The sequence below is a fragment of the Rhinolophus sinicus genome, linkage group LG04 (genome assembly GCF_036562045.2).
Source record: "Rhinolophus sinicus isolate RSC01 linkage group LG04, ASM3656204v1, whole genome shotgun sequence".
NCBI lineage: Eukaryota > Metazoa > Chordata > Mammalia > Chiroptera > Rhinolophidae > Rhinolophus > Rhinolophus sinicus.
Genome location: NC_133754.1, coordinates 168,008,928 through 168,023,022, shown reverse-complemented (window position 1 = coordinate 168,023,022; position 14,095 = coordinate 168,008,928). Strand labels below are relative to the sequence as shown.

General features: G+C 45.8%; 1 protein-coding gene across 7 annotated transcripts in view; it reads left to right on the top strand.

Moving 5' to 3' along the window:
- PTPN3 (protein tyrosine phosphatase non-receptor type 3) overlaps nt 1-14,095 on the top strand; it is a 94,401-nt gene that overhangs the window by 22,815 nt on the left and 57,491 nt on the right. For 5 of the 7 annotated variants that reach the window (XM_074330808.1, XM_074330807.1, XM_074330812.1 and 2 more), the window contains exons 2-4: nt 6,568-6,722; nt 12,020-12,127; nt 12,203-12,245. In XM_074330808.1, coding sequence (XP_074186909.1) covers nt 6,585-6,722; nt 12,020-12,127; nt 12,203-12,245 — 289 coding nt within the window. In that variant the 5' untranslated portion in view covers nt 6,568-6,584. Of the gene's footprint in view, nt 1-2,398; nt 2,585-6,567; nt 6,723-10,279; nt 10,327-12,019; nt 12,128-12,202; nt 12,246-14,095 lie in introns of those variants that run through there. The other 2 variants (XM_074330809.1, XM_074330811.1) reach the window with 2 other exon arrangements.

The following is a 14,095-nucleotide window of genomic DNA, read 5'->3' as shown; positions in this document are numbered from 1 at the left end:
TTAATATGGACTGTATATTACATAAGTGGTTTGGCAATGTTAAATTGTCCCAGTGTGATAATAAAACTGTGATTATGAAATGTCCTTGTTCTTGGGAGGTACATGCTAAAATATTTAGAGATAAAGGGGCATGATGTCTGCAACTTTTCAAGTGTTCAGTTACAAGCATGGAGGTGGGTATTTAGAAAGGAGAGATAAAAGTGGAAGTGGCAAAGTGTTAACAGCTGAATCCAGGCCAACAGGGGGAATACACGAGTTCTGTTTTTCTTGCAGCTTTTCTATAAGTTCAAAAATTTTTTAAGTTTTAAAATACCATTTTCTGAGTTCTCACTAAACCAGCATCTCTGTAGGTGGTGCCAAGAATTTTAACAAGCTACCCAGGTGATGCTTAAGAACATGAAAGTTTTAAGTCTCTGGTTAAAAAGAGACTTTAAAGAAATATTTTAATCAGTATTTCTTTTTTAGCAACTTAATAAAGCATATGTACTTACAGTTTGATCAAGCATACATTCTTATGGTTTGATCCAGTCTCAATCTAGGGCTTGATAAATGATCGGTCCTCATCCAGATGCTTATAAATTTTATCTTTAGATGGGAATACACCACTTATTTCAGAGAAGAACACTTAGGCCTGGCCTTAAAACAGATCAGAACTAGAAGCTGTCCTGTGAGGTGCAAGCCAACAACTCAGAAAGCTCTTTGTTTCCCGATAGGTACCAGTAAAGTCCTGAGTGATTTGAGGGCCCTGGGTTTGCCCCCCCCTGCGCCCCCATCCCAGACTTGGTTAACCCATAAAGCAGCCCAACTGCTGTGTATTGGTATTGGCAACTAAACAAAGGGGAAAATAATACTGGTATTAGCAACTAAACAAATACAACATTTATCTTAAATACATGAAATATTGGTAGCTGACGAGAAGCACACTTAATTTGATGAGTCATCGGTCTAGCGTGGCCCGAGTGTTTGTTACCCTTCTGTGCTAGAGATGCCCCTCTCCAGCTGATCAGGTATCTGTTGGGGCTCATAAATTGCCCCCCACACCCCCTAAAAATGGAGAGCTCTGGGTTCACTAGGGAAGAAGTCAGAGGAAGGGAGGAAGGACTTGAGCCACAGAGAAAGCATTATATATTGTGAGAGAGGTTTTTGAAATGAGCTGAACTACGAGTGATAACAGGAGCAAAGCTGTCTATTCCTGAAAGAGGAAGAGTTGGAGGTGACATGGTTTCCTCCGGTGGCCACTAGGTGGTAGCATTGGCCTGGGTCAGCTTGAAGGTTCAGGTAGCCAGCCACCTGTGGTTTCCACCTAAGTCACTCGTACATTATGTGTTTCTGAATCAGGACTGCTTGCTTTCTTTCATTCGTTTTTTAAACTGGAACTTGCACTCTTGAATTAGGGCATCTAAGTTCTTATATTTAACAAACAAGGGTATGAGAGAACCTTAATACTTTCTTTTAAAACGATCCAAATGGAGTGGAGTTGCTTTCTAACTTTCTCTAACAGGGAAGAATGTGCTCCTTTCCCTTCTGTCTGGGGGGTGGACTTGTGAAAGAACAAAGTTCCCTGGATTAGTGTGTAGGCCCTTAGGAAATAGAGTATCACCTCTTCCCCATCTCGGGCGCCAGGGCAAATGAGGAGCCCAGAGTGGGGGTGTAGAAGCCTTGTTACCCAAGGGCCCTGGTGACTCACAGGCCCGGGGTGTGGCCGTCTGTGGTCAAGTGTGCAATGTGCTGCTGATTCTGGGTCCAGTGAGTTTGTAGAGCAGCTCAAATCTATGGCAACTCGCTCAACTTGAGCAAGTTGTGTTTATTAAAACAAAGAATTTTAAGAAACGGAACATTTATACATTTGTAAGGATTTACTGGACTCCTGGTGTGTACAAAGGGCGATGTTGCCCCTTTCTATGTTTGGCAAGTATAACCTTTGATAAAAAACTATAGTAGAACCTCTGTTGTTACAGTACAAAACAGATTCTAAAGCTGTAATTGTTTGATTATACACACACACACACACACACACACACACACACACACAGAACAAGCTTAGCTTCCATATTGTAAAATGCATCAGCTACAGCTGTAATCATTTGTGGTTGAAGAGGCCAGACTGTTCCTGATGGGGTTGTGGCTTTGTTTAGAATTAAGAGGCTTATAAAGGAAGCCATAGAAAGCCTGAGTTCTCCAATTGCTGTGGTACAGGAAATGGAGCAGTTAGTCAGCATCCATTGTCCTGACTGGATTGTTTAAGATACAATTTCAAGACAAGCTGAAAACATTTCGCGGCGTGATTATGTGTTTATTCAACATGGGCTTCCTCTCATCAGGGTTTGCTTGAGGAACAATTGTGGGACAAACATTTCTGCAAATTTCATGAAATGCCTATTTATGACATTGTCATTAGGTTCCGAGCCCTTTATGCAACAGAGATTAATGTGAGGAGGAAAGAGTGTGTCTCTTCTGGGCTGCTGGTCCATCCACTGTGTTTTGTCAGCTGCTGCGTGATGATGCCAGGGAGTGCCGTGAACTGTGCTTATGTTCACAAGACCCACCAGGGCCCACGCTGGTGCTAGTGACACGGAGCACCCAGGTGAGGAACAGTTTGAAAACTCAGTGCCTGCAGTGAGTGCTTCAGCCCATGTGACTTTCATGTGGTGACTCCTATTTGAAATCGCCTTTGGTTTTTTTCTGTCCAGAGTCATTAGCTCTGTTTTAGCTGTTCTGAGGAACTGCCTGACTCTCACAAGTGTCCCCACAGTGAATGGCTCAGATGCTGCAGAGCTTATATTCTAGTAAGTCTGACCCTCCAAAGCAAACCCTGAAGTGCCTTGAAAACTCACTCCTGTAGCCCTTGACTGCCTGGCCCTTCCTTTGAGAGCTTCCAATGGGAATGCCATTCTGTGCCACACCCCAGGATACTGAACCACCATTTATTTATGGGTGGGACCGGGACACGCATATTTTTTAAAAGCTTCCCAGGTGACTGATGTATACCTCCCACTAATGGTTCTATTATATCTTTAAAAAAAAAAAAAAAAATGGCGCTGGCCAGTTAGCTCAGTTGGTTAGAGCGTGGTGGTGATATCACCAAGGTGGCCGGTTCGATCCCTGCATGGGCCACTGTGAGCTGCGCCCTCCTTTAAAAAAAAAAGAAAATTGTAACCCACCTGGCATTCTTAGACAAGGACTAAACAATAAATTTGACATTTTAAATTCAGTATGGTTAAAGCATTGTGGAACACATTTGTTGCCTTTTGATAACTTGGTATTACTCAGAAAGTGTGTCCCTGCTTCTGATGACGTTTTCATTGGAAATGGCAAGGTGGAGGTGGTGGGGGTGGGTGGAATTTAAGTTACTGAACCAGTTTCCTTCCACTGCTGGTCCCAGGCCTTTTTTTTTTTTTTTTTTTTAATTAAAATGAGATTCCCTATTCCTACTGTGTTTCCCCCCAAATAAGACCTAGACGGGCAATCAGCTCTAATGCGTCTTTTGGAACAAAAATTAATATATATCAGATAATACCGGGTCTTATATTAATTTTTGCTCCAAAAGACGCATTAGAGATGATTGTGCGGCTAGGTCTTATTTTCAGGGAAACGGTATCTACAGGAGAATGGAGGTTCACCGAGAGCTTAATCAGGAGAGGGGATCCCAGGCACCCTTCCCTCCTGGATGTAAGTTCTTACACAGCTTTCATGTCCCTGTGTTTTCGTCTCCTGCAGCTCAGCTCTACCTCTGTGGCTCCCTGAGGCTTGATTCTCAGGCCTCCTGCCTGCTTTGTCCTCATCCCGCAGTTGCTACTGATTCCCAGGTCTGGCCCTGCCCTGATATTTGGTGCTGCTTTTCCAGTTGTCTGTGACTTGCCCTTCACAGTGTGGACCCTTGATCAGCAGCTTCAGCATCACCTGGGGGACCGAGAAATGCGGACTCTGGGGCCTCAGCCAGGCCTCCTTGAATCCCAGTCTACATGTTTAAAATCTCCCAGCCAGCTGTGTGCATGTTACAGTTGGAGGGGCACTTGTGTACGGGACAGCCCCACACTGCGTTCTAATTGAAGCCCCCACTTATCCCATCCTTCCTCCTGCCTGCTCTCACCAACCTGTTTGTCTACCAGGTTGGATTGCTAGTTTTCCAAACTATAAATCTTGGCTTCACTTTTTCATTTTGCTTTTATTCATTGATGCAGAAGTTCATCGACTGCCTCCCAGAGCTAGATGTTGGAGATGCAGCGAGCAAAACCAGACCCGGTTCCTACCCTCTTGAAGCTTAGTGTCTAGTGGGAGAGGCAGATGTTAACTAATCACATCATCAGTTATAAATGTGACAGTATGATCACCATAGAGGAGAGCCAGTAACACAAGTGATATTTCCTACAGACACTAGGCTTCCCCAAGGAAGTGATGCTTGTGTTGAATGCTGAGATGTGAATAGGAGTTAATCATTTGAAAAGCAGGAGGTTTTCCAGGCAGAAGGAACAGCATGTGCAAAGGCCCCGTTCATGAGAACGTTTGTAGAGAATTAATAAAAAAGAACATTGAATTGCTCTTAAGTCCTTCATCGTTATCTGCTCTTCTGCCCGACCTTGTCCAATTGACACTTCTTTATTCCCTAAGCTGAGGAGCTGTCCTAAACCCTTGGCCCTCCTACCGGCCTCATGGACCATGTGCTCAGTTGCACATTTTTCCAGGCTATGAATCTACCACCCACAATTGCATTCACATTCACGAGTAAAACCACTCTCCTTACTGTTCCCTGAATATACCATGGTCAGATTCTAACCCGCCCTCCAATTCCTTCTTCAGACATGTATTCTTAAATAAACATGATATTAAAATATACATAATGGTGCACAAGTAATAAATGTAGGATTTGATGTATTTTCACAAAGTGAATACACCAGTGTCATTAGCACTGTGATCAAGAAATAGAATATTATTAGCATACGGAGGACCCTGTGCCCCTTTCGTTACTGTTTTCTATAACCATTGATTCGTGTTTAAACTTTACGTAACCATGTTCACGCTATAGGTAATCTGTTGTCTACCTGCTTCTCCTCAACATCATGTGAGAGGAATTCATTCCTATTGTGTGTAACCATAGTTTCTTTATTTCCTTTGTTATGTCGTCATGCATGATATGACAATGTATCCATTCTCTATTGTGAAGCATTTGGGTCTTTTCAAGTTTGGAGCTATTATGAAGATACTTTACATATATTTTAGTGAAACACAGGTACATTTTTCTGTTGGGAATATACTTAGAAGTAGACTTGTTATATGAAGTCTAACAGTTACATTCGTGAACTTGTTGCAACAATGTTGCTAATCTTTTTTGATATCAGAGGGATTATTCATTTTGAGTTTGTACCCACTAGACAAACAGTTAACCAAGTTTACTATTCGGAAGTGCTGAAAAGGCTGCGTGAGAAAGTTAGAGGACCTGAATTCATGGCTCTTGCATCACGACAATGCACCAGCTCACACGGCACTGTCTGTGAGGGAGTTTTTAGCCAGTAAACAAATAACTGTATTGGAACACCCTCCCTACTCACCTGATCTGGCCCCCAATGACTTCTTTCTTTACCCGAAGATAAAGGAAATATTGAAAGGAAGACATTTTGATGACATTTAGGACATCAAAGGTAATACATGTGACCACAGCTCTGATGGCCATTGCAGAAAAAAAGTTCCAAAATTGCTTTGAAGGGTGGAGTAGGTGCTGGTGTCGGTGCATAGCTTCCCAAGGGGAGTACTTTAAAGGGGACCGTAGTGATATTCAGCAATGGGGCATGCGACATTTTTTCTAGGATGAGTTCGCGAACTTAATTGTCAGACCTTGTATACATATGTTCCACTTTAGTAGCTACAAACAGTATGTACTTACCAGCCGTGCATGGAGTTCCAGGTGCTCCATATCTTAGGCAACACTTGGCTTTGTCAGATTTCATTGTAGTCATTCTGGTGGGTATGTGGTACTGCTGCTTTGTGGTCTTAATTTGCATTTCTTTGACAACTAATATGGTTCCCATAGTCTAACAGGTTCTCTTACTGATTCATAGAAGCTCTTTATATATTTGTAAATGTATATGTATGGCAAATATTTCTGGGGGTTGCCTTCTATTCTTTTAAATAGTGTCTTTTAATGCGTAGAAGTTCTGTGTAGTCTAATTTATCAATAAATGTCTTTATATTTTTAATCAGTTTTACATCACATTTAGTTCTGTAAAACCTTAGGGATAGGATACAGAAATACACAAAATAGTAAAACAAAATAATTAAAAGCTGAGAAATATATATAAATTAGTAGATTTAGGCCAGGAAGGTAATAAAATACAAACAAGCCATATAATTCCATGAGCATGTTATGGTTGAACAATAAATTTTGCTTAGAGCTTAGAATTCAAAACTCAAACAGAAACATGGTCTGTTATCTAGTTCTCATTACCCATGAGGTCCTCAGACAGTTGTGAGGATCAAAGCAGGCAGGTAAGGGGTGGGTAGGCTGTGCGGCGTGTTCATATGTAACTGGCAGTCTGCCTATCAGAGCACTAACAGGTATATCTTCTGTTACAGCTTATTCAACGATAGTTATGACCTCCCGATTACGTGCGTTGGGTGGAAGAATTAATAATATACGCACCTCAGAATTACCCAAAGAGAAAACTCGATCTGAAGTCGTCTGCAGCGTCCGCTTTTTAGATGGCTCGGTACAGACCTTTAAAGTTAATGTAAGTTCTCCAGATTTAATTTTTTCTGAGTTCATGCCGCTAGGAAGTACCTCTCCTCTCTTGGTTTTTAAGATGAAACAATTATTTTAAAATGAAAGCTTGCGATCACAGACTTTGTATGTTGAGACTGGACTGGAAATACCCTTAAAACCTTCTGTCTGTGTTCTCACCTCCACCTGGAGTGTCTTTTCCCCTCTTGTTTGTGACGTGAACTTGTCTGATGCTTAGCTGTTACTTTTTCTGTGACGTCTGTGTCAGCTTCCTGAGCTCTTTGTCCAATAATGGGTGCCCTGTATGAGCTTTGTTGGAGTCCATATCACATTGTATTCACAGTAGTTGTAATCATTAGGTTCTACTTCGCTCTTTAAACGCTGAGCTCCTAGCGGACAGGAAGTGTCATTTCCTCTGGGCCTGGCACAGGGCTGGGCACACAGCAGGTGCTCATTAAATGTGCACATGCGTGGGTCCTCTCTGGAGGGTAGTGAGCCGGTTAGCCTCAGAGGCGTGGGGAGGGCTGGCTTTAGGAGAAGCCTCAAGCCCGTGGCAGAGGCAGGGTTAGGAACGGGGTCGCCATTCTCCCAGGCCAGCAGTATGATGCTTGAACAGTAGCAGTCCCTGCTGCCCCCACCCCACCCCAGTTACCACGTGGCCTCATGTCCTGTTTCTCCCACCCTCTGGCCAGGCCTGAGGGAGTCAACCCCAGTCCTGGGCTGGCTGCCAGCATCTGCCAGCTTGGAAAGTTCAATGTGCAACGAAAGGTATCAGAAAAGATGGGGGGATGAGAGAATAATAGCGGGCGAAGGGGTGATAAAAGGCCATAGAATTTAAAGGGTAACAAAAACGGACCCCTGCGTCTTCTGCCCCACCCCTAAATTTGCTTCCTGCTGACCTCAGGTCACTATGGACCTTGATGGCTGAGCAGGCAAGGGAAGAGGGCAGTTTGCGTAAAGTCACAGAAAGGTGGGTGCTGTTTCTCCTTCCTAATCCTGGAGCAGGACCATTGCCAGGTGCCTGGGCCAGGGCATCTGCCTTCAGGGGACAAGATGCAGGCTGACGACTAAGGATGTGGGCATTTGGGCCCCACTCCTGGCAGAGAGTGGAAATGAACAGTAGAAACAGACATTCCCCAACTTTTACTCAGCTCCCGCCGTCCACTTCCACAGCTACCCAGGACTGTTCCCAAAGGCCAGGGCCCCGTTCTTTGCGGGTGGGCAGCGTTATCTAAAGAACACAGGCCTGTGACCTGTTTCTCAGGCCACTTTGGGGAATAGCCATGCTCAAGGGCAGCACTGTCCAGAGGAACTTTCTGCAGTGCTGGGAAATGTTCTATGGCGACACGAGCCAGTGCAGGACCCATTAGCCACAGGTGGCTGCTGACCACAGGACATATGGCTAGTGTACCTGAAGAACTAAATTTATTTTTTAATTATTTAAAATTTAAACAGTCTTTTATAGCTCACTGCTCCTACTCTGGGCAGCCCAGGCCTTGTAAGTATTTCTTAGAGTACATCAGAACTCCCTAAGATACATGTTAGAAATAGAAATTCCCTGTCCTGCGTGGGTGTTTTGAAACATATTGTCTGTGGCCTGAGAATCTGCATTTTTACAACTCTGCATGTAATCTGGATGCACGTTGTAGTTTGGAGAACCACTGGTTTAGGGACCTTTTGTCAAGGTCATACATATTTCCCTCAAAAAGCAACTGCTTTGGGTCACTGAATTTGTCCTATATCACCCTAATTCCTTTTCAACATTGTTATCTGTAGAATTGTGTTATTGAACCAATTTTGCAAAGGTCACAAATCTGTCTCCCAGATGCTGTAAACTGACAGCTTAGTTTATATCTTACTCCTTTGTTAAAATGTATGTTGTCAGCCTGGAGTTATTTCTCAGCTATATATCTTCCTCATGAATATGAATGTTTACTGAGCACCTACTATGTGCCAGGCTTTGTTCTGGGTACAAATAATACAGCAGTGAACAAAACAGAGCAACGTCCCTGCCCTTACAAAGCTTACACCCTAGAGGAGGACATAGACCATAAACAAATGTGTACCATTTCAGTGGTATGATGTGCTTAGAAGAAAAATACAGCCAGATAGAGAGTGCCAGCGAAGGACAGGGGTGGGGTTGTCATTTGACAGAAGTGATCAGGGAAGACCTCACCTAAAGGAACTGAGGGAAAGAACCCTATAGTTCCCTGGAGGATACACATTCCAGGTAGAAGAAACAGCCGTTCAAAGGCCCTGAGGCAGAATCCCGGTTAGTGTGGTTACAGGACAGTGTGGAAGGCAATGTATCTGGAGTGGAATGCGCAAGAAGGATACTAGCAGGAGATAAGGTCAGAGGATTAACAGGTGTTGGGCTGGGGGTGGGGATGTGTAGAGCCTTGTAGGTCATTCTGAGGGCACTGATTTATTCTGAGTGAGGCAGAAGGCATTGGTAGATTTGGGCACACACCCAACTCAGGTATCACTCTGGTGCTCTATCAACAGTAGACTGAGGCCAGGGGCTAAGAGACAACAGTAGCAATTCAGGGTAACTGGATAGTGTGGCAGTGTCGAGGTGGCTGAGTTAACCAAGTCTGGAAGTATTTTGAAGAGGGAGCAAATGGGATTTGCGGATAGATGGTATTTCGGATGTGAAAGAAACCTCAAAGTGACTCTAAGGTTTTTGGCCTGAGCAATTGGCAGACAGAATTACAATTTATAGAGACGGGAATGTCTGCGAGAGGAGAAGTAATCAGTTCTGGTTTGGACACGTTGAATCTGAGATGCCTGTTACTCACCTACATAGAAATGTAGAAATGGTATTAGAGATACAAATCGGGAGTTTAAGAGAAGGGTCTAGGTTGGGCTACACATGTGCCTGTTACCAGGGTAGACGTGGTATTTCAAGCTATGAAACTGGATGAGATCACCTGAGAAGTGAGTAGACAAGATACGAACCAGATTTGATCTTTGAAGGTTGGAGAGGAACGAGCACTAGAGGAGATGCAGAAGGGCTACCGGGGAGGGAGGGGAGCCTAAGAGCGAGAGTCTGGGAATCCCAGGTAAGAGCCTGTTTAAGGAGGAGGAGGGATGAGCCCTGTAAATGGGAACAAGGAAGACGCCCATCCAGAGTGACCGTCATACACGCCTTAGAGCAGAGCCTGGCGTTCAGCGGACACCCAGTCATTCTGAGTCGTGAGTATCTTTCTTACCGTCACGCTGCTGCCAGCGCTGCTTCCTTAAGCTGCCAGCAGCCTGGTCAAAGCTGACTCACATTGAACTTGAATTTGGGGCCAGTGGCAGCTTCGAACCTCCGTCGTTTTATAGTTTTCTCCTCGTGGGGATTGTTTGCACTGTGTCATTCAGACGCTTTAGCCTGGACTTCCTTTTGACCAGGAACAGGCATGGTCAGGGGAGCTGGCCTGTATGTCAGGTGTCCTTAGCCCAGCCCCGGGAGCAAGCCAGTCACTGGCAGTGACCTGGTATAGCGAAGATGGCCTCTTGTGGGGTGAGGACGGGGCGGGGAGGCTTGTTCTCATTATAAATGTGTCCTTTATTATATTTCAGTTTCTTCTGAGAACTGGGCGAGTTGTGCAGAATAGATACGGGAATGGGTGAGTTATGCACTCCGAGAAGGGAGATGCAGACTAGTGGGAATGAGCAGGCGTTGGCATTAAACGGACCTGAGTCAGGCTGAGAGCGCATGGCACGCAGCCTCCCAGGGCCTCTGTTTGCTCCTCAGCAAAGGGGATAGTGATGTCGACTTGGCAACGTTGCCACAAAGACGAGCGATCATGTACAAAAAGTGCACATAGTACCATGTCTGACTCCTGGTAGATGTTTGATAGATTAGAAGGGTTAATATATATTAAGTATGACGTCATATAAATAATGTCAGCCAGGGGAGCAGATAGCTGTGACCAAGAGAGCATGTCATAATGTCGGGGGAGAGAATCTCATCATTCAGACTACGTGGGCCGGGTCATGTTTTCCTCGCTGTCATGCTTCCTTTGTGATGGCAATGTCCTGGGCAGAGGAAGTTGGCAGGTCCAGGCCCTCAGGCAGGGAAAGGGGATGTGTTCAGGAAATGGTGTGTCTCGTGTTCCCACACTTCAGACCAGATAATGCGGGACCACACCAAACAAAGGAGAGGCTGCAGGAGGGGGCCTGACGATTACCTAATGCCCTCCTCCTGGTCGCTGTGACCTATTTTCAGGTGCATTATGTGCACTCAAAAAAAGAGCTGCCTTTGCTTGTTCTATATGCGGTCCGTTTCTCGCTCATGTTTGTCCTTAAGTTAAATGGTTTGGTTCAAAGGATTCCTGAGAAGTCAGCCTGTTAAAGTAGAACTTGGATTTCCCAAGCACAGCATGCCGTTTGCCACCCCAGTGCCTTTGTGCCGGGCTGCCTGCTTGAAATGGCTTTTCTTAGCTCCTGCAGCTGGAGGGAAGGGGTGTCACTCAGCCCAGGTCGGGGGTTGTCTCCGCTTGTCCCCGGGTTGAGTTGGCCGTTTGTGTTATTCTGTGTGGTCACTGTCCACTGAGTGCGTTTCCCGGCACTTGACAGCATTTGATACACCATGTTGCAGTTGCTGCTTCCACAGCTGGCCTCTGGGAGGGCAGGAAGGGATGCTTGTTAGGACTCTGTCCCCACCCATGCACAGCACTGTGCCTGCTCCCTCAACACCGGTGTTGAAGGTGGCTGAGTCCTGCTCTGGATGTGAAGTGTGGCTGACTGTCCCCACTGGCTTCTCACTTCAGATGACAGGGAGCAGTGAGGCAGATAATCCCCCAGGGTGTCAATCACATGCTAAGTCACTCTTGGGATATTTTGGGTGGCATTTGAGTATTCTCGGCCCTTCCTTCATGTGGCTGTTAGAGAGGTTTTTTTTTCTTCCTTGAGCGCCCTTCCATGGCTCCCAAGGAGCCAACAGAAACCCATGTGGCGTTAGTATTGTGCTGTGCACAAGCCATGGGCGGTCACGGAGCATTTGCTCTCACTGTCATATCTGAGGTTCCCGATTTCGACATCGTCACTTGGGAATCTCAGCTAAGGGGAAGGAACGAGTCTTAGAAAATTAAATGAAACAGTACTGTCTTAAGTTATATTGATGTCGTTTTTCTTAGCCCTACTTCCCATATGTACCATGTGGCTTCTTAACTCAAAATTTATTAAAGTGTTTCTTACTGTGGGATATGTGTGCGCATAAAATCTTTCTGAATATTGTAAAGCCTGCAATAAAGCCTTTAACTGTCAGTTCTCAATTCATTTTAAAATTTTGCTCACTTGACGTTTTTTTCCCCCTAGAAGCAAGACACCGGTCAAGTTCTTCTGGATATGGCGTACAACCATTTGGGCGTGACCGAAAAGGAGTATTTTGGTTTGCAGCATGGCGATGAGTCCGTGGACTCCCCCGTGAGTACCACCCCGTAAGACCTGCTGGGCTTGTGCGCAGCTTGGTTTTACAGCTTATGTTTTCTTACCCAACAGAGATGGCTGGAATCCAACAAACCCCTCAGGAAGCAGTTAAAAGGTGGGTGTGACCTGCTCATTTCAGTTGAACGCTAGGTGTTAGTGTATGTGTCCTGGCCCATTTCTCTTCTCTGATCATCAGTGTGCCTATAACATCTGGTACCTGGACTCTGGGTGGTTCGGGTGACGTGAGCCAGCTGACCTCTCCCTGTCTGATTTCTGAGTGAGCAGAGATGCTTCCGGACCAGCCCCCACGGCTCCTCACCAGCTGTGAGCAAGGAAGGGAAAGGTGAAAGAAGGCAGCCAAGAGTTGGGGAACCCCCTTTCTTTTTACAAGGGAAGAAGGATGGCCTTTCTTAGCCCAGAGTGAAAGGGTGGGAAAGACAGACACATACACCTCTAGTCCTTTCCAGCAGCACAATTCCAATCACTAGGTAGGTGATGTTACAATTATAACATACAGCTCATCAACCATCAGTGAGTCCCAGTAAAGGTTAACTTCCAGTTAGGTGGGCTTTCAAGCCACATTTCACCCCATCCTCCACCCAGATCTGTTCTCAGCCTGGTTTTCCAACATCATGGTCTTTTCCCCTTTATGCATTTTATGCCCCAGACAAACCTGGTTGACCTGCTGGCCGCACATACTCCTTTGTGCCTTCCTCATTCTGTTCTCTCTGTTGGGAATGTTTTTCCCTCCCGCTTCCTTATATCCAAACCTTGTTGCCCTTCAAAGTCACTCAGATCCCACTTCTTCCCCTGCTGGAGGCCGGCACACCCTTCCCTCCCTTACACTTACCATTATCTTCTTTGTGCCTTCGTCTCCTAGTTTTCTGCTTCTCTTTCTCCAGGAGCTCACAGTTTTGCAGGTGAGGGTCCTTGTCACATCCTCCCTGCACTCTTCACAGTGCCCTCCCCACAGGAGGTAGCCAGTGAGTGGTTGAGGGGTGAGGGCAAGTGGATTTGTACACAAAAGTGTGCACACACACATGCCACATCCCCAGCCCCCAGATGGGAAGACGTAGAGACACGTTGCCCTGGCCCTGAGCCCACGGCTGCTCTCACCTGGAGCCAGGGACTCAGAGTCCTTACCTCCCAGGAGTTGTGTCTTTGGCATGTGGAAGTGCCCACAGAGAGACACAGAGCTGTTGTGCAGATAACTACTTGCCCCCCTTTGAGTTCACACAGGGCTAAGTGCACACAGGCATGGGTAGGTGTCATTCATTCTCTTACTAACTCATTCATTCAGTCCTGGGCTCAGTCTTGGGCAAGGCACTGGGCTCAGCTCTGGGAATCTGGTGCAAATCAGATTTGGACCCTACCCTCAAGGAACTCACAGCCAAGTGTGGGGACCTTGAAAAGGGGACAGACAGCACTAAGATAGTTCTGAGCACATGCTAGATGCTCTGGGTGCACAGAGGAGGCACGCCTGAGACACGCAGCGACAGCTTGGGGGTGTGGTGAAAGGGCGTCCCAACGCCAGGGGAGCACTTATCTATCCCCTGATGTAGGTGGTCAGCCAGCACCCAGAGTTACAGCACCACCCACTCTGGTACCCTGGCACCTGTTCAGAAGTACATTCATAGGTGCACACACACCAATTAAAGTCTTTGCCAAAAGCCAGAGAAAGAGAAGGTACTAAAGAGAGGGGAGAGTGAGGCCCAGGATGAAATAAGGTAGCAGGGACGGCTTGAGTTTCAGAAAGCAAGAAAGGGCTGGGCACTTAGGCCCGTGAATATTTACCGAGTCATGGAGAGGGGGTGAAATTGCCATGAAGAAGCGCGTGGATTTTAGCAGCACAACCTGACTTTCTGCTGCCGTATCGAGCAAAAGAAATGGGCTCATTTTATCCATACAAGCGGATTGACTCTTGGTATTGTTGCATAAAGCCATATTTGCGTATGTTAATTATGT